The sequence below is a fragment of the Venturia canescens genome, chromosome 1, assembly GCF_019457755.1.
Source record: "Venturia canescens isolate UGA chromosome 1, ASM1945775v1, whole genome shotgun sequence".
Taxonomy (NCBI): Eukaryota; Metazoa; Arthropoda; class Insecta; order Hymenoptera; family Ichneumonidae; genus Venturia; species Venturia canescens.
Window position 1 is genome coordinate 22222640 of NC_057421.1, and position 20889 is coordinate 22243528.

The 20889-nt window shown below is 38.9% G+C and overlaps 1 protein-coding gene across 3 annotated transcripts in view; it reads left to right on the forward strand.

The window, feature by feature from the left end:
- Lk6 (Lk6 kinase) overlaps positions 1–20889 on the forward strand; it is a 72879-nt gene that overhangs the window by 33477 nt on the left and 18513 nt on the right. Inside the window, exon 1 of one of the 3 annotated variants that reach the window (XM_043433242.1) lies at positions 16098–17849. The exons of the other annotated variants lie outside the window; for them this stretch is intronic. Coding sequence (XP_043289177.1) covers positions 17795–17849 — 55 coding nt within the window. The 5' untranslated portion in view covers positions 16098–17794. Of the gene's footprint in view, positions 1–16097; positions 17850–20889 lie in introns of those variants that run through there. 3 annotated transcript variants of the gene reach the window in all.

Here is a 20889-nt window from a genome sequence, read left to right on the forward strand (position 1 = left end):
TTTATATTCCAATTACTGAGTCATCCAAATATAATACACGTAAGATTCGTTCGACGTTCTTCACAATGAAGAAATTTAATCGCCAAACTTCATCCACTTGTGTAGAGCGAGTGTGCGCCGCAGATCGAACCACCTCATCGGTAAGTGAGTGCGCATTAAAAATTGTTTATCCGTTTAGCATCGACCAGTGACTCACCTGCATCGACCAACTGGAACGCCTCAAATTATAACGAAAAATAGTTCCGGCTGCTCGTACAGAGCTCACCAAAAGTGCCAATTTTAGTACGGGAATAGATAGTGTAATTTTGGGGAGAAAAATTCTTCGTCATTTCTGTACCCGGGTTTGTTGAGGGTTAAGAAAAATTTGATATTCCACGCAATGCTTAATCATCTCAATTCTCTATTTCTTTGAAGATTTTTTTTTTATTTGAGAATATATTTTTTCAAATATTTTATCATTTATTGACTGAAACTAAAGTGTCCATGGGTTTATTCAATTTTGTAGTTTTATTTTTTTCTTTACCACTTATTTCTTGAACAGCTAGAACACAACTTTTGAAGGAACGTGTACAACCGTTATATTTTGTCTGTGAAATAGAAGAAGCGAGAAAGCTCGGTTGCATGGAATCGATCACGCGATATTCCTCCGCCTCGTTTGGAAAATTTTTACCAAAAATAGAGACGCACGATCCGAGAACGTATTTCACGAATTGTCTTTCTTCGTTGCTCATTTTATTCTACCATTTGCTACGCAATCCAAACTCTCATTGCACACAGTAAGAACAAGAGTTGACTAAATAATTTCAGTTGAAAACTGATCGCTGTTTTTGAACCGATTAATCATAAGCTTTGTCCAATTAAGGAGGGTGGATCTCGACGATACAATGTTGACATACTAAACCATGTTAAAAATATTAAGAATTTCAAAATGATAAGAATTTAATAAGATTTGGTAAATGTATTCTTTAAAAATATATAAGACAATACAAATTTTTTTAGATTTTTCTACCACATAGCTCTCGAGTAATTGAACACTAAAGTTCACGTGTATAAGCATATAGTTTACACATATACAGTTATACATCTCGTGCATAAAAGCTTTGATTTAACCCTCAATTATTCGATAACCGTGTGGTAAAAAAATTTGAAAAAAATTGCATTTATTGCCACAAAGAATGTTATCACCAAATTTTATAAAATTCTGATTATTTTGATTTCGTGATCCAGCCTCCTTAATGTTGCATAAAACATTTTCTAATTCTTCCACAAAATCTTCATTCGAGACTATTTGAAATTTAATTGTTCAACCATTTGTGACGAATTTTTAATGAATAATGAAAGAAACCAGAATCATGTAGCAACAGTCGTCGTAGATATTGAAAATCATAGAATCATTGGAAAAACGAGCTCAACGACAAATTGAAAAAAAAATCGTACAAAAACGTGTGCGTGTATAGCGATTATTTAATCGATGCTCACAGTCACGGATTTGGCGAAGCAGCGTAGTCGAGCGTTTGTCAATGTAATAAAATATAAAGAAAATAATACCTTTTAAGCACCGATGAATCATCCTCGTTACAAAACAAACCCAGGCAGCTGTCAAAAGCGTTATTCATGTTTACGTATTCTTCGAAGCAATGCTATTCTGCTTTGCTTTATATGCACATATGCATATTTCAACTTTTTCTTATTTAATTTTTTTCGTCAGCTGCGTATTGCCACGGTGCTGCAACGAGTTTGAGTCATTCCACTGAACATTTTCCTCGGCTAGCTTACAAATTCTTCATAATCATAATCCTTTTAAATTTATATCCAAATACAATGTTTTTCCAGTCAAAATTCTTTCAGTTTTTAAAAATATCGTATTACCGTGAATATTCTAAATATTTTTCTTCTTGTTGCAACACAATTTTGAACGATATTCAAAGAAAACGATGCGAGTAACGAATTCAAAGTAACGATGCGAGCCAGTGAAACGAATTCACTGAAATTCTCGCTCCTTTTAATTGAATGACCAAAAAAAAAAAAAATCAGTCGAATCTCAATGTTGTTTGGCGTCGGATATTGAACGAAAATATCGAATTTGGGCACTTTCAGCTTGGAACGAGTTTGAATAACTCATGAAATGTCCCGTCCTATGTTGCTCCCTGGGACTTCAGTTTGGCCGAGCGTATCTGTGAAGTGGCCTGTGCAGAGCCTTTTTCACTGCAAATGCTGCGTTGCTGGCTCGGCGTCTTTTCGCTGTACTGCGTTGCCGCTTCGTTCGCAATCCTCCCGATCCGCTTCACGCTCGCTCTTTGGTATTTCGAAACGCCAGAGCCAATTTGATCCTATCATTGCGTGTGCCTTGTCGAGTAACAGTGAAGAAAGCTCGTCACTGATTTTCATTCCACAGCTACGAAACGCAATAACACTTGTGCCATTATTTTTTCTCAATCGACTCAGAGTCAGACGTGATTGAATATTTGACATTTGGTCGATTCGAATAAGATTTTGTGAGGAAACTTTTTTTCATTGGAAAACTACTGATTTTTAGTCTCGTTCTCAACTCAACTCGAGAGCTCATCAGTTTCTCCATTGAACGACCGAGGACAGAATTCCTGGAGTTTTTACACGGAAAATGAACTACCGTTAAATAACGTAACTTTTATTTGAAAAAACCACTGCTGAGCAGACTTTGGAAAAGCCACATTTGAGACAGCTATGCCATTACTGCAACTCTTTATTGAAGCATGTATCAATTTCTTCCGTGAGAGTCATCGCGAGAGCAGCTTTTGCCGTTCCGTTTCTTGCATTCGTCGTTCACGAAGAGCCAATTTCTTTGCACTGTAATTCGAGTGTGGCTTTGTCGATGCGCGCTTCATCAGTTGACCTTTTTTACTAAGATTTATTCAATATCACAAATAAGTATTTCACGAGCGACTTAATAATACAAATGACTCAGTTTCAACATTCGTTTCTGCCCTTTGTGACCTGAACAGTCGCTAAAAAGCGTTTAAACGCCTCAATGAATTACGACATCGCATTTTTTTTCAGTCCATTAATATCGCGAATACGAGCAACAGCATTTCACGAGGAATCGAAGGTCTTTCCCGTTGCAGAAAATCATATGAAAGCGGACGGCGAGGAAAGATCGAGGCATCAAAAATTACAAATTATTTTTTATTTTATCAATCTGATATTTTTCTATAAATGAAAAAAATGGTATTCTTTCCAATATTCTTCTCTTCGAACTTTTTTTTTTTCATTTAAGAAAAAAAAATTTTTTTTATACTTTTCACAATTTTCATCTATTTCGGATATTCTTCTCTTTTCCTTCGAGTCAAGATGCAGTGGATTAAAATTCTATTGAAAAAAATGTGCACAAATCTGTGCGGGAATGGCCTGTTTTGGTACATTTTTTTTTTAACTAAAAAAATTACATTAAATTTCTTCGTATTTACGAGTAAGAAATAGAAGGAGCTTCGAAAATTTCTGAAAAGCACAATATTTTCTGAGGTACTCCGTTTTGCCCCGGCCTCTATAAAGGCCTCAAAAACGGCGTCACTTTAATCATCCAAATTCAATTACGACTGAAACTGTATTTGCTCTGACCAATTCCTAGTGAACGTGCACAAACGTATATGCACACACACACACACACACATATAAAAAACCGAATGAAATGAAAACAGAGCTCCGTGTACGATATACGCGCAGTGGGCAGGGAACTCTTCGCCTTCCTCTCCCACTTAAAACTTCCATTATAACTCCATACTGCGCGAGTGCCACCACAACTCTATACACATCGGCTCACTCAAGATTGTTGTAAACCGGTTCGAGCTGTTATTATAGGCACCGGGGAGCCTCGGGACTCCGATGAGCTTCTCTCGCGCGTGCACGTGAACGTTGCTCTCCTCACACGTTCTTCGTACCGCAAGAAAACGCTTTCGCCTCTTGAATATGTCCATTTTTTTTTAGTTTTCTCGTTAAAGACTTGATCCGAATTATTGTCTCGTGAATGTTGATTCGTACTGTTGTTTTTCTTGCGAAATGTTCTTGTCCTTTGACTGCATCGAAGTTAGCGGGGACCGATGTTGATTCGGCTGATCGATTCGACGGAACGGTCACGCACAAACGTCGCTAATTTCTACTCTTCTGGCCGTTACGTCACTCCAAAATTTATTGCACTTCGTCAAAACTCGCTCTCTTCGTTTCCATCGGTAGAATCGAATGAAAAAACCCGGAACGCAGCAACCGATGAAATGTTGATTAAGTTTTTTTTTTATATATAGAAAAACGAGCCTGCGCCGTTTCCGCAAAAAATTGATTCGATTCAATTTTTCGGTGTGTTTCGGCTCGTTACTCCTCTCCGCGAATGCATGCTGAGGCCAGTTTTTTTATGCATTGCTGACAAACCTAGCGTCGAGTTCCTAAAATGCAATTTTACTTATACGTGTATAAAAGTACTGATTTGTACTGTACAGAAGTGCTATCCTTTCTACTAGTTTGTTATTCAACGACTTCTCTTTTATTATCATTTACGATGCTTTATTTTTTCATTTATTTGAACTCTTCTCGATAACTCCACCCCTCGGGCTGTTGTTTTTCCTCTTTCGATAATTATCACATGGTCGCTTTTTGTATTTACAAATAGAACGACGAAAATAATATATGAACTCGTTTTTTATAATGAATATTTTCAGGTCTCAATTCAATCACAGTTACTCATCTGCGACGCAAAAAACATTGTTCATCTCTCACTGATATTATCCATTCCGAAAGAGCACTCCACAAAAAAATATCGAATGAGGGAATAACGTTATCGTCTATTTTTATATACAATTTTTAAGGTAGTTCATGCACGAAACGATTCACTTAAGAAAGTCTTGAAATTTCGACAGAGTTTCAATGAGTAGTCGACTGACACGCATATCATATTTTAAGGAGGTTGAAGCGTATCTTATGTTAAAACTATTTTCCAACTTTGCACATTAAAGTTTTTTAAACAGAAAGCTTAAGACAGTATTAAACTTCTGGCGGGATATGCCGATGATTCACCGTCGTGAAATTGAGATATTTGTTGTTAAAGTTTGCAATTTTTTGAAAGCTTCCATAAGAGCCCGTGTTTAACCTTGTCATTTTCGACAATGAATATCTCGATTACCAGGCGGTGAAACCTCTTCAAATTTTTCACACATAATTAAGCGCTATTCAAGAAGATTCACGTAAATTTTCAATTCATTATTTTGCAATAATAAAATCTAATGTATTTTTCGTATGATGTCCTATATATATCGCTTCAACTTCCTTAAAGGGTTCGTCTTAATGGTTATTGAGATAAATGTGTTTACATATGTAGAAAAATACACGGGGATATGCGTAAAAAATCGTTCGTCTTTCCATATAACGAATGAACGCTTCTTACGAAGTTTATGAAAAAGTACGCAATAACAATGAAATATATAATTAAGGTCTGGAAAAAATTGGAGACGATTGTCTTACTAGTAATAAAGTACTAGTCCTGACCCACAAACTAATCTCCGCGTCTCGCCTGTCAAACGTTCGTGCATTGCGAATACAATACATTTCTTTTCCCAACTCGAATGTCCCATCGGGCCCCTGTTGTAACCTTGGGCTTCGAAACACCACGTGCGACTCTAATCCAGCCAGAAGGAAGAATAAGAAACAGAGAGCCGGAAGCTCCGAAGAGAGCGAGAGAGATACGAAAATATTCGGGGCTGTCCGATAAAAACTCTTCTTTTTCTTCAGACTCATTAATTTGCACGCGCTAAAAGAATTCCCCAGTGTTATACAACACGAAAAGACGAGAAAAAAAAAAGCGAACCGCGCGCAGTGCGTGAAAGATAAGCAAAAATTCGTTGTAGATTCGGCAACATGCGCCCCTGAAATTTCGTCGCTTGCAAATGAGCCAAAAAATCAGGAGCCAAGGACTCGAATCCGCGAGTCACACGGGTGCTCGTGAACCTCGAAATCTTCGCGATTTTTGTGCACGAAAGTGGAGACGAACCCAAATCGTCGAAATTGGTGTCGATCACTTGAATAGCTCGATCGACTTCTGTTAGGAAAATTACAATCGATTTATCCATCGATTCGGCCATTGAGATAAGGCGAATTGCGGCATCGGAAGTGGACGAGACACGCGGTATTACAATGCTTGCAAGATTACCGCAAAAAGTGAACGAGCAACAGATTTTCACGCATCGATTACGATCGACGAGAAAATAAGCGAGCGAATCGTATTTTCAAATATTGCAAATATATCGTTCAATCGATATTCATTTTTTTTCCTCCGAAGCCACGTGTGCCGAATTATCACGATTTTTATCTCGGAGTGCACACACTACGATAATATCTCTTCGCTCATCCCTCATGTATCACGCAAAACTGAGCTCGCGTGACTGAATAAACGAAAATTTGTATGCGCACGTTCGGAATGTTCGACAAGAGTTGAAGGACGTACACGTGCATGTCTGGTTTGATAGATCCAGTCGAAACGTCGCTTCGATGCAAAAAAAAACGTTTTGAAAAACTTAGCGAATTACCATTCCAGAGATTTGTTCCTTCATCCTCGGTCCTCCGTTCAAACTCGTCACTCTGGCTCGCCAAATTATGTAAGAAATAATGATCCATGCTCGCATCATCATTCCTCTATTGTGCTACCATCGATCGATATTTACATTTATCGATGTATTACGGCTCGATTCGACGGAACGGTCACGCATAATCGTCGCAAACTTCTACTCTTCTGGCTGTTATGTCACTCTAAAATTTATTGCACTTCGTCGAAACTCGCTCTCTTCATTTGAAATCGATGAAATGTTGATTACGTTTTTTTCATAGAAAAACGAGCCTTTTAGTGTGTTTCGGCTCGTTACTCCTCGCCACGAACCACGAATGCATGCTGAGGCAAGTTTTTTATGCATTGCTGACAAACCTAGCGTCGGCTTCCTAAAATGCAATTTTTGAATTGCATTAAAATTCGATCGAAGCAGATCTGCAGTTTCAAAAATCGGAAATCCACTGCAACAAAACTTGAGAGGGTTTCCGACACGTCGATATCGTTCATTGAGTGCTGAGAACGATTACAATCCCCTTAATCCAGCGAATTCAATTCTCGAGGTGGAATGAAAATTTACGATTTTGAGCTATCGGTTTCCGCGTCTGAAAGAATGAATCTCAAAGTGTGATCACGTATTTACGCTCATTCATATTCGACCGCGGACAATGCGAGTGTGACCAGCACTCCGCACACTTTGCGGCTGTGTCGTAAGCACGATAGCAATCCATCGTGATATGCCCAACTAAATATTTTATAAACGTTTCATTAACTTGGCCTCGTTTCTCATTGCAGCTCTCAGCGCCTCATTTCCGCGTCCACATCTTCCGTGTATATCTCAGTCAGTCATAAATGTCGTATGTACAAACGTTGAGTGTATAATTAAAATTCCAAAAATGGTCATTTCGAATGAGAAAACGATCGTATCTTATTTAACTAGTTCCTCGAGACGCCGACATTCCATTTTCGGATCAGCCTTTGCAATTTTTCTTGACCATTGACAGAATTTCATTTTAACTTAATCCGCATTGATTTTTAACCAAGTGGAGTCTGTTTTGATCAAAGCGAAAATGTTCCTCCTAGACATGCGCCCTTCAGCATGGCGCTGTTGTTGAAGCTGGAAAATATTAAAAATCAGCTGATTCTAAAAAAAAAATTAATAATTTAAGTTCCTTGAAGCACGAAACGATTTTCTTAAGAAAGTCTTGAAATTTACATAGTTTTAAAAAATAGTCGACTGATAAGCACATATCAAATTTTAAAGGCTTCGCGTCTTGGTCATTTAGATAAAGGTTCATTATTATTATCAAAAAATAGTTTATCTTTTCATATAACAAATGAACGCGTCTTACAAAGTTTATGAAAAAGTACTCAATAACCGTGAAGTATATAACACAGAGAGACTTTTATACGAATATTTCGGATGAATTTGCTAGAAAAATGCCGAAAGCAGTTCTCTCAAATTTTACTATGGACGACAGGCAAAATTTATGTCCGCGACATTCTTACATCGAACGATGTATCGATATCTGAATGTCACTCGTGTCTTTGGCGAAATGTTAAAAATTGGTGAATTGGACTGGACAAATTGTTTGAACTTTTACTATGTGCCACTGGTTAATTTTCATGTTTATACTCGCAACGCCTCATATAATTGGTGGGCGCATGAATTTTGCTATGTAATTGAGCAAAATTCAGTATGGTAAAAGGAAAAATACGAAACTATGCGAATTTTTCGTATAGCACAGAGAAACGACTGCTATGTTATCTCCTAAATTTTCATCGAATCATTTCATTATTTACTATGTTTTTGATAAAAATTCGCTCGGTGTTCATTTTTTATATAGTACAACGCGTTATTTATACTTTGAACTGTGGTAATGGTTCCCCAAACTTTTGCATTATTTGACACACTCTGTAGCGATTATTGTTATAATATCGATGTGGCCCGACGTTACTATGAAAACATAGTAATTTTTACTATAAAATTCTCTCCGTGAATGAAGGGAAAGAATTGGAGACGATTGTCTTACTAGTAACAAAGATATATTACGTTAAAGATTGAACGAAATTGGTAACGAGCGTTCGTATAACCTCAGATTTGATGCTTATTTCGGCATTTTGTTTCTTCTTGGTTATTTATTAATACTTTTTTATTGATCCATTTCCACTTGTGTTTTCCCTGTGACGAGTAAAATTTGGGGTTCAGTCGGTGATGGGTCCCCAGTTAATTAATGGCTTGTAATTTCATTCGCCATAGAATAAGTTGAAATAATTTATTCACAATTTTGAATTAATAGCTCTGCGACATTATATAGAGTGATAATATCTTTAATCAGGAAGTTAAAATTCACCCAATTTGGACACCCATAAAATACGACCCTGCGTGTACGATCTAGCTTAAGGGTGAATGATACAAAAGTCGAAATAATTAGAAATTAATCAAATTTGGTGATAATGTTCTTCAACATCAAGTGCGAAAACACAAATTTTTTCAAAATTTTCTTCTGTTTAGTTATCAAGTAATTACGCATTAAAGCAGATTTCTTATGCCCGGAATGTATACCTATATATATGGAAACGCTATGCTTATACACGTGAACTTTAGTGATCAATTACTCGATAACTGTACAGAAGAAAAATCTTAAAAAATGTGTATTGTCAAATTTGGCACTAAAGAATATGTTCACCAAATTTTATAAAATTCTGATCATTTTGAATTTTTTAATGTTTTTAGCATGGTTTAGCATGGCAACATTGTATCGCCTGTGCAATATATCCTTAAGAATAAATATAATGAATAGAAAAACAAATACGTGCTCCATGAAGAAATATCGGATGGTTTTATCTGCAAGGAGAATCAGCGAAATTCGTAGTTAATCGTACGAATTAATTGAAATATTTAAGCTGATAGGAGATATTTAAGCTGATGTGAGGGTACGAAAAAACCAAAAATGATGAAGAAATCGATATACGATCGATTGCAGCAAAATTGGAATTTTTGTGGGATGTTACAACAATATTCAGATTTTTAAAAAACCCCGAAATATAAGATGAACCAGTTTTTTTGTCGCCTTACGATTAAACCAGAGAACATGAATCCGTAAAAAAACAGCTAGAGTCACAAACCGGTTTATTGGGCTTGAAACGAGCGACGTACACAAAAACCCCGCGCACGAATGGAAGTCGCCTTAAAATCTTTTCATCCTCTTCTTCCGACTTTCGTATCCATTTGATCGAATGGTACTTTTAACGAAAAAAAAAAAAACGAAAAAAATATCTGAACCAGATGAAAAAATGTTGAAGATAAAAAAAAGCATAAAAAATGAGTGAAAAAAAGTTAAACGAGTTAACGAACCGCGTCGAGAAACCCACGAGTAACGCACCTCGCTTTTATACAGCATACGCAAGAGGCATAATCCGCTGGAAGAACACAGAGGGGCGGTTTCCACTTAAGGTAACTCCTGTACTGCATGCTAGTCAAATGAGTGCTAAATTTTCAAAACGCTTTTAGACCAAGTTTAACGTACCGATTAAATGTATTGTTAGTGGATTTGTATTACAGCATGCATATCTTATTAAGATGTAAAAATATTAAAAACGCTAGTTTTACAAAACCATTAACTGATAAATGCAAATTTCCACGCTGACACATTTTCACCGGTATTTTCCAATGAATTATCTGTGTTTTTTTATCGATTTTATTGCAACAAGTCTCATTTTGTTCGTCAACCGGTTCTCTATGAAGCGACCGTGTAGTTGTTTTTTTTAACTCGATCGTTTCACTGTTGCAGCTAATTGTTCATTAAGTGAAAAAACTTTTTCATTCATAATTTCTGAAGGAATGAGTTTAAAGGGAAATCCACTTGGTGAATTCGTAGAGGATCAGTTGAGGAACAAAATGAGACTTGGTGCAGTAAAATCGGTTAAAAAATACAGATGATTCTTTGAAAAATAGCTGTGAAAATGTGTCATCATGGAAATTTGCATCTATCAGTTGATAGTTTTGCAAAACTATCATTTTGAATATTTTTTCACGTTGATAAAATATGCTTGAATACATATCTACTAACAATAAGTTTAATCGGTACGTTGAACTCGGTCTAAAAGCGTTTTGAAAATTTAGCACTCAATTGACTAGCATGCAGTACAGGAGTTAGCTTAAAGGGGAACTCTCCGGATTTTCCAGTGCGTTGTCTAAAGCTACAAATTTGGATGACACTTGCTACGTAATTCCCTCCCCGACGCGTCAGCTAAATATAAATCTTTTTCTACGTTTGCATCAATTCTGGTTCTTATTTTCAAGTGCCTTGTCATCGGTCTCACCCCCTCGTGTATTTTGCTTCGAATAGATACAAATATCTGTGGACTCATCCATATAATTTTATATTTATTTTGAAATAAACGTTGGTGTATTTGCTCGTAACTTCGATCAAAATTGATCAAAACTTGAATAAAAAATCAAATCATTGGCAAAGGGCCCTGAAAACGTTGATAAATTTCTTGGAAGCGTGCGACGATACGAATCTTGTAAAAACTAGAAAAACAAATTGATTTGGATGTCACGACCAATTTTTTTTTCCAAGTTTTTCATTTATTTTTTTTTCAATGATCATTTCGAAATGAAATTACCTCATTTTTGGTACCAAAAAGAGTAAAATTCCGACGTAAATATCGAGACGCGAGATTTCCGCTACGATACCAACAGTTACGAAGAAAAAACGTTCTTATCCGACCCAAAATATTAATCTTGGCTGATCCACTTTGTGTACAATGGTCGGAAAAGTATGAGTCTGTGGCTAAAAGGCGGAAGCGACTATACCTACATTCGTAACATCTACGCTGGATATGAGATCGTGAAGATGCGATAAGTCGGGCGACCTTGAATCTCGGGCTTCCCCTTGACCCTGGAGACAAACATGGCGCACCTGCTCCGCGTACGGTGGCAGTCTTTTTGCAGTTGGGAATAAATGAGTCGGTGGTTTTACCGAATTCGTGAACTGATAATTTTCTCCTACACTTTTTGTTCCTTTTGATTTTTTGAATCCGGAACAAAATTTATAAAACTACAGACAAAATTTTTCATTTCCTTTACTCTTCGTCATTATCGAATTTTCGGATCGACCAAAGTCGTCGATATAATACTGCCGATTATCGTGATTCGTGTCGTTGTCATCGGTTGGACACTGGCGACAGGCACGGGGCAAAAATCTGTCGAAGAGTTCTTAATTAATCTTGAGGCTCCACATGTGTCCGAAGCCTCGAAAATAATCAAGATTTCAGAATTTTTTAATCTCACCGTCGATGACGAAACAAGATGTAGTATTTTTTTACACACATCTCCGTATATAAAGGCCGTGAACGAAAGAATCACGAAGAATACAAAAAAAAAATAAAATCGTCGTCGTCGATGGCTGATGAAATCATTTCACGTCGGACGACACTGCCGAGCTGTTCTTAACGATTCATCTAAAACTTTGGCCGACCATGCTGGACAATTTTTTTAACGATTCGAAAACAGGAGAGAGCAGCCCTCTAACGATCGTATTGAATAATCACACTTTCGTTCTCGAAACTTTGAGGTTATGTATCGGCTGATACATTCAGCGCTGTAAATAGCGAATGCAGACTGTGCCGTGTGTTGTGTGTTCACTTGAATTATTGAGAATGCGAGCGTATTGTTAACTCGAGGGCAGTTGCCCGGTACACTTTCTCACGAGTTCAGACAAGAGAAGTTTATTTTTTTATTTTTTATACGGTCCAAAGCGTGCCATTTGAAAACACGCGAACACATGTGATTTACAATGCTCAATTGATCTTTCAAATCTGAGGTCATAATTGGAGACGCATAAAAAGAGCGAAACAGAAGAATTTTATTGAATTTTTCTTGTTGCTTAACCTCAAAAATCCGTTTCCGTGAAATCGAATGTGAACGTTGAATAATCTCGAAGCAAAACCCTACTTCTTTAATCAGTTTTGCGAACACTCATTGCAAGTATCGTTGGTAAGTTTGTCGATGAAAAATTCAAGGGGAGAGCAAGAACGCCGATTCAGGATTGTTCCGAAAGTGTATCATTAGATTTCAATAAATTAGTGCTGATGTTACCCTACTGTTGTTGTTATTGTCGTAACGTATACGTATAAGAACTATTTTTCAAGGTTATTAACCGCGCGAACCAGAAAGCAGACCTTTTGACATTGAGCGTCGAAATTGATCACACTTTCGTAAATGTGGGAAAAGCGGACACATTCCGATGTGGAATGGGTCGTGATAAATTCTGTTAGTCGTTGATCGAAGTATTTCAATCGATCCGCCAGTAGAAAAACTGTATGAGAATTTACTTTATAAAATTGCATGAAAATATTTTGGAAACTGTCTCCGACAACGTAGTAAAGAACGCGAGAAAATTGTGGGGAGTTCTCGTCTTGGGCCATGTTCCGAACAGTGGAAAAAAATGGTGTAGAACGAACAGCTGAACTCGTCGGAATAATAAAAAATCGTATTTTCGCTGAGCAGCGGCGGTTGCTTCACACAATTTCACTTCTGCTGTCGTCTTTCTCTCCCTTTCTGTAAGGATCATGAGTGTAGAACAGTAGAAAAAAATGCACGCGCAGTGACGTGTGAGCGTCATCTGTGGAGGCAGCGCCCCCTGCGCGCGCATGGCTCTCGAAGCTCTGCTAGCAGCGCTTCTGGGTGTCGAGCGGTGAGAAACTGCGACGCGTATACGTGGCCCGTTCGTTAAGTTGAACGTGGTTGCGCGCGCAGTCCGGCTACAAATCAAAACAATGTAATCCCGCACGCGATATTTCGTCACATTTTGTACCCCATCTTTCGCTAGGTAGGAAAGAAAAAAACGAAGCGGTTGCTACCGTTGGCGACCGAGCTTGGGTCTTCCGTGCCTTAACGTCTATTGCCAAAATTTTACGTCGCAGTTGATTTTAACGGAAATATACAACAGCGATTTGTTCCCCCGAATAAGAATGTGCCAGAAACTCAGAGATTCTCAACCAATAGCGTTGAGATTTACTTCACTCTGAGCACGATTTGTTTTTGCTTCAATTAGCAATAGTTAAAATTTGATTTTAAATACAAGTTTCGGAGCTTCATTTTTATTTGATCCCGATAACAAGTGATGGATTTTCCCTAAAAATGCCTCGTCCTTCTCAGCCATCCTAAAATAAAAGAATATTTTTCGCCACGTCATTACTGTTCATATTCAATCAAGTGTTGAGTTTCAGTCGTGCAGGCACGAAAATACGGATGATAGCCTGATTCTATACGAGAAAAAATTTACTGCCGTCCAAAGGTGGATCTAAAATTTCCAGTAAATATAGTCACATATTTTGAGGGAAGGGATGATTGCATAAAAAACGTTCGAGAACGAGTCTAGGTTATTCTCTGAAAGATGTACGAAAACGACCTTGAAGCCAGTCCGACCAATACTTTGAGGTCGCCCGGAGACTCGTGAATTGACGAGGAAGATTTGAAATATCAGAAACCTTTCCTACACAACCCGAGAAAAGTCGTAACACGAAATTGCGTTGATACAAAATTAACCCTTGTGTGCATATCTTCACAGCGAGACATTTCGTGCACGTGGGGTCACTTTGACCCCAGGTCATTTTTGACGTCGAATATCTCGGTAACTATGCGCTTTTCGGAATAAAAGGTTTAGTCACTTTTTGCAGTGAATTGATCCAACTTTAAGGCTGCAAAGTCGGATTTCCAAAAAAATCTTTTTTCATCGTTCAAAAACGTGCTCAAAGTTGATAGTGCGCGTAAAAAGCACTTTTTCGGTTAAATCTCTCGTAAGAAATTAAATTTTGTGTTCTGAAAAAAATCCTTACAGAGTTTTACAGACAACCATCATGCTTTAAGGGAAAAATAGTCCACTTTGCAACCGTTCCAAAAAGTGTATTCATTTTGGAGTATGAAGTGGCTATGCTCCCTACTTTTAGAGAGGGGATAACGATTTCTTAATATTGGGGGTTTCACTTATGAGATGCTCATCTGTAAATGCTATTCATGTGAGAAAAAAATGTTGGGCTCAACCTGACCCCAGACGCAAGGGTTAAAAAACCGAAAAAACCTCAAAATCATTCTCAAAATTTTCGAGCCATCGAAGACACCACCCTTTTATTCGCTCAGACTTCATAAATCCTAATTTCAGGAGGCCGCAGGTGTTTTCAGACAAAGGGAATCGCTCGAAAAGAGCAAACCGTTCGCTGTCACCAGAAACGACGGTTTGACCGTCCTTCCCGCTCCCCCCTTCATTTCCATCCAAAATAAACAAGACCCTACACCACAAGCGATGTTCTATACCTTTCACGATCGTATAAACGTGGCCATATTATATCGCGAATGTAGTGAGTCACGCTGAACTCGCGCAGCGCAGACATTTCGACCGGTATTTGCATCATCCTTCTTCGATGACGAATAATCGTCATTTATCATGAAGCGTTTGGAACCAGATTATGCGGAAATTATTTCGCATGATGTAAAAAAAAAAGCTACCGATAAAAGTGGGTAAATTACTGTAATCCCAAGTGTGCGTATGTTTATATCGAGTATCGTTAGCTGTGCGATTCACGATGAGCGGACAAGCCAGCGAGCTTGGCGAATTTCGCGATGCGTACGTGACAAGAAGCGGGTAGCAGCGAGAGCGAGTAAGGAGAGGTAGAGGGCGTCGGCAGTCCCCCGCTTCTCAACGCTTTTACGATGTGGTGGGAGTATATCGGGCGACTACCGTTAAATATAGTCATACCAAAACAGCTTCCAAACCGAACTACATGCAGGCAGAGCCTCACGTGGCCTCGAGCGTATCCCTGTAATGCTGTTTGTATTTCGTATAATCTATTGCAAAAGCTTCAACTCCCTCAGCACGTATGACCGATGGCGAGTCAGATTTTTTATTTGAAAACTTTTCATTGTTCTTGTGGTTCCGAAGCGATAAAAACAAGCATTTATTTTGGCTCCTGAATTTATTGAGGATTGACGTAACGATGCATTGTTGAGTTCTCACAATAATTCAACAATTGTCAATAGTCAACCGACAACACAAATTGGCACAATGTTTGCACGGGAATGATGCAAGATTGTTTTTCGTTGCGAGTTTTCATTCGAAACGCAAGGACTCTATTTTTAAGAAATTTCACTTTTGCACCAAAGAAACCGTGTTCTGGAATTGAGCAGGGAATGCAGGGACGTTTTTTGTTATCGTTAAAATGAAATATAAAAAAGCATCCGATTCGTTTGAAAAACTTTGCACCAGTGGATCCACGGACAAATATCGAGAGCGTTGTGCATCGTTCCTTTGTCTAACGTAACTTTTTTCGTGATCAGCAGCACAAGGCCCATCATTATTTTCTCGTCCTGGTCACAAAAACAAAGCTTCGGTATGTGCAAATATAAAGAAACGGTTTAATGCCTTATATTTGTGTACTTTTTACAGTCTTCGGAAAAACACTCGATATGATGCTGCGGAAACTTGTAACCGAAACTTTTGTGTCGAGCGGTAAGGGAGAGTGCGCGCGCAGTGTCCAACAAAGATGTCGGTATCTGTATTGTTCGGCAAAAGAGAGATGATATTGAATGAAGCTGTCGCGAATGAGTCTTAGAAAAAGGCTCGAGTATACGCGGTATTTTTCTCTTTCGATCGAGTCTACTTTCGATCGCTACTGTACAAGTGCGAAGTGAGAATACTGGGGAGGACAGAGTGGGGGAAAAGCGTAGCTAGGTCCGCAGAGAGGGAGGACGCGAAAGAGCGCGCGCCGTGTTTCCATGCTCCCTATAATGAGGTGGTGGGGATAGGAAAAAAAGCGCTGCGAAGCGGAGAGCCTAGTACTTGGTTCGGCCATCTTGTTATACCTCAGTCGGAAACCAGCTGCCGAGTTAAGAGCAGTGAGGGAAGGTGAACGGTAGAGAAGGCCAGATGTGTTAACACGAAGGATTTTTAATGAGCTTCCGAGCCGAATCAACGCTACGTGCGAACGGGCTTTGCGATAGCGACGGATTTTCAACATCCACAACATCAACAATATCAGCGACGTCGAAGTTGCAGTTACATCGAGCGGTTTGTTTCGCATTTGCGAAAGAACCAAAAGGTGTAGTCGATCCGTCTAATAAGTGGGAAGATAAAACAACAAACCTTCGCTGGAATTTGGATTTGGTGATAGCGAGACTTGTACGTCGTTGCTTCTTCTTGGTGAAATAAACAAGAGAAGCTCGACCGAACGTTTTGCATTTTAAGGGTGGGAGGGAGAAAGAAAGAGAGAAAGCAAGGAAGAGATAGAGGTGGGAGGAGAACGAGTGTTTTGGAGAACGTTTGTGGCTGATAAGAGAAGAAAAAAAATATTATCAGTCGTTAATATATTATTTTATTCGAAAAAAGTTTACATCTGGTTTTTTTCGAGTGTTTCCGAAGCTACGTCATCAGGAAAAGAAGAACAGGGAGAGGAGAAAATCTTGGATTCACTTTGAAGAAGGAAAATAAAGAAGGAACCTTCCGTCGAGAAGGAAAAGTGCAGTGTCAAAGTCTGTGATAGTATTTATTCAAGATTAAAGAAAAAAGAAATTAAAACATAAAAAACAACAACGCAAAGAGAAGGAAGAAACAAAGTGAAAAGGAGAATATCGCTCACGAATCAACGAAGATCGTAATTGGGGCTTTTGTATTGAAGATCCATCGAGAAGAAGAAAATCTCATTTCTGCCCCTCAAGTCGTGAGTGAGAAAGCGTTTAGATAAACTTTGTATATTTATTTATATCTGTGATACCTACCACTGATAAATACATCGATCTGGGAAGGAGTTAGTAGCCAGTGGTGTCTTAAAAAATCATCTGGTCAGGAGCCACACAAGCAAGAAGAGGAATTTTTGTCACAAACGCCTCGTCTCGGAAGGAGCAAAAAATAAAATACAAATCCTGTATGGACGAAGCGTTTTCGTATGCGACGAAAATAAAACACAAAGAGAGCACGATCGTTGTAAACAGTAAACCTTAGTGGTTAGGCGTTTTTTGTAAATACGACTGAACTCTTTTTTACAATTATTGATACCGGTGCGGTTGAGGAGCGATAGAAGAGAATTTTAAAGAGAAAAAAGATATATATATATATATAACGAGAATATTAAGTTCGCGATCGAAATTGTAACCATTCGAAAAACAACAACAACAACAACAAAATTCGACTTTCCGCTTTTTCGGGTCTCAAGATTGATAAAACTCGCTCGAACATGGTGGAGAAAATCGTTGAGGAGCAAGAAACCGAGCGGCAGGACGCCGGAAGAGGTAAGAACGAAGAATTTTCTCTATTTCTCAAATCATATCTCAAAGTTTCACTTCGTTCGTACATTCCCATATGATATACTTGCTACGCTCGTATTTTTGTCCACTCATTTTCGATTTGAACCAAACTGCTCCGGCAACGTCGGACATGACAGATCCTACCGGCGACGGCCATCTTTCTTCCTCGTTCCCGAAGGTCACGCTCGTGCTAGCCGGCGTTTTTTTTGTTTTCAAACAAGCGGGCCAACTCGTTATGACGGAGGCGAGCTTATTTACTTCGACCAGCTAGCTCTGTTTATTTCGTGTGTTGCCAAAGTAATAAAAGAACTCATAGCCTCGAAACAAATCTAGGATTAACGCGATGAATAAAAATCATGTCAAATAATTCGCAATAGCGATATGGTGCATCGAAGAACGATTTTTTTTCATTCCAAATTTTGAGATATAATAACAATAAACATTCCTCTCCAATTAAGTTTTAATGACAACGCCATCGATGGTGTTTTGGTTTACCGAGCTTTTTATTGACAAACGAAAAAGATAATTCTTTTCAGTCATCCATCGAGATGTCAGTAAAGTACCAAAAACTTGTACGAAAATGTTTCGAAGTAGTGCAACTGAAAAAGCCTCGGTATTGATCGAATACGGTTGCAGCGTATTTTCAATTCCATCCTAAACTTCGGTGCAAATTTCCCACTTTTCCTCCCATCATCAGACCTATTATTTAGCCTCTGTGAATTAAAATGGCTCAAGTGTGTTGCATAGAAACTCGGTCAGACCGAAAATTTCGCAACTACGTTCACGTATATGCGCATATTTATATTTCGCTCTTTCTTCGTTGTGTGCGACGTTGGCAAAGTGCAAAAGCGACCGGCGCGAATTATTTTCGAGAGGTTCGCTACTGGGTTACTTGGTTCGTTGCTAGGTGCGAACGCGATCTCTGTAAGTGTATAGATAGAACAGGATTGTACGTACGACGAGATAGAACACACTTGCATCGAGTTTACGATGAAAACCGACGCTTCGCTTCGTCGCTGCGTCCTCGTGCTCGACGCGCAGTTGGCCCAAACAAAGGACAAAGGGATTCGAACGAAAACGCGTGTGAGATCGCTCGCGAGAGAGACGACGATAAAGGGCCGTTGCGCATGTCGTTTTTTCTCGCATGCACACCGATACGCGACCGCTGCTCGTGCACTACTAACCGAAGGGCAAGCTTAAAGCTCAAATTTTACCGGGCTTAAAGGGACAAAGAGATTTCGGATGCGCTCTCGTAGATTTATTCATTTCAGGGCAAGCTCAACGTCCAATTTTCGTGGAATAAACATCGCTTGGATTTTCACTGTCCTTCGCGAAACTGCACGAGTATATTTCGTCCCTCGGAACGCTATTTATTTTCACTATTTCGCACGTCAGTGTCCATTGAAGCGAAGTAAAGAGTTTTTTTTTTATCGACGGTAATACGAGTTCGAGTTTTTTCACGATGTTTAATTGTACCAATTTTTTGATCGCTTTCGTACTCGCGAGCGGAAAGACCTTTGAATGACATTTTTCCGACCAATAAATTTCGGCCTTCCGAAGCCTCCGCCGGGTACGTCGCGCTCCCTTTGTTCGCCCTTCCCATCGACTACACATAACGAAAACATCTATAACTCTCGTTTCTCGCTTTCGACACTGGGGGAACGAGCGTCTCGAAGTTCCGTCGTTGCTGTTGAGAGAAAAACTAACATTAAATATTATAATTATTTACCAATGTTCAATAATCGTGGGCAAGAATTTGTCGAGTTTCGAGATTTTGCGTAATGACGAGAAAATATCTAGAAATTTTTTTTACATTTTTTTTTCAACCGATGCTAAAGTACGTCGCATCAATTTGAATAATTTTTTTTATTCAATCCGTAGACACCGCGCTCCCTTTGAGTGCACATTTGCACTTTGACTTTTCAAAGCTTTTTATTTCGGCCATGAATGTATGGAATCAATCTTACGAGACTTTTCAGGGGCAACGATTCCTTCGTAATCGATTACGATGAAAAAAATTGAAAAATCAAGTTTCGTTGTAGAAAAATGGCGAAATCGAAGAGAGGAATTTTGAGGTTCTAGAGACTTGGAACTTTTCAAGCAAATTCGTAACGCTGCAAAATACTTTTGATGGAAAAAAATGGGTTGGACGATCAAACTTGTTTTAGAAAATAAAGACTCGCAATAAAACTGAGGAACGTCAAGCACGACGTCTCCTGAGGTCTTGAGAGGGGGAAAAGCCTTTTTATCGCGCACCTTGGTGCGAATTTCCGCCCTTTTGTATCGTCGTCACCGAAATTTCAAAGATCTTGGCTCGCTCGAATAAAACTTTCTTTTTTACGCATATTTTTGGTTGCACGCCCGAGCAAAAGTTGCATACGAATGAGCCGAGTCGAAAAACACAATCTTGATAAATTTCTCCGACTCGTTACGCCGGGTTTTTACTCCGCAAACGGAACAACGTTGCTTTACATGAGTCGAAGTTTCTTCGTGAAATTTCGTCTTCGGCTTCATCTTTTTCGATGTTTTTTTAATAAGCTGGTCGAATAATCCTCCTGAAGGAGAATCCCCGTGGCACGGAAATAAATATGTAAATTCTCTTCGTCTATCTTCGAACGAAACATTATCAGACTGGCATATCTTCGCCTCGAAGATGGCGTCGTTACTTTTTCTGTGCCAGTCATTGAACCCGCTCGCGCGTTGGCCGAGCTGCTCTCCGCGTGTGAACGTATATGCTGACGAATCTATTGGCCAACGGGCAAGACGCTTCTCTCTCCCTCTCGCCTTTAAACTGTCGCACGAAAATACACGCTTTGCGGGGAGCGCTGTTGCGGAGACGCCGAGGATTTTCATAAATCTTTGGTTCCTGGATCTCCTTGTGAGCGGGGCGTGACTTCGAACTTGGAAAATCAATGAAACGCTGTCGCCTTTCCTTTTCTTTTTTTTCAACAATTTTTATCCTCTCGCTTCAATGAATGTTCTCAATGTCAATAAAATTGGGAGTCGGTCGACAAGTTGAATGATT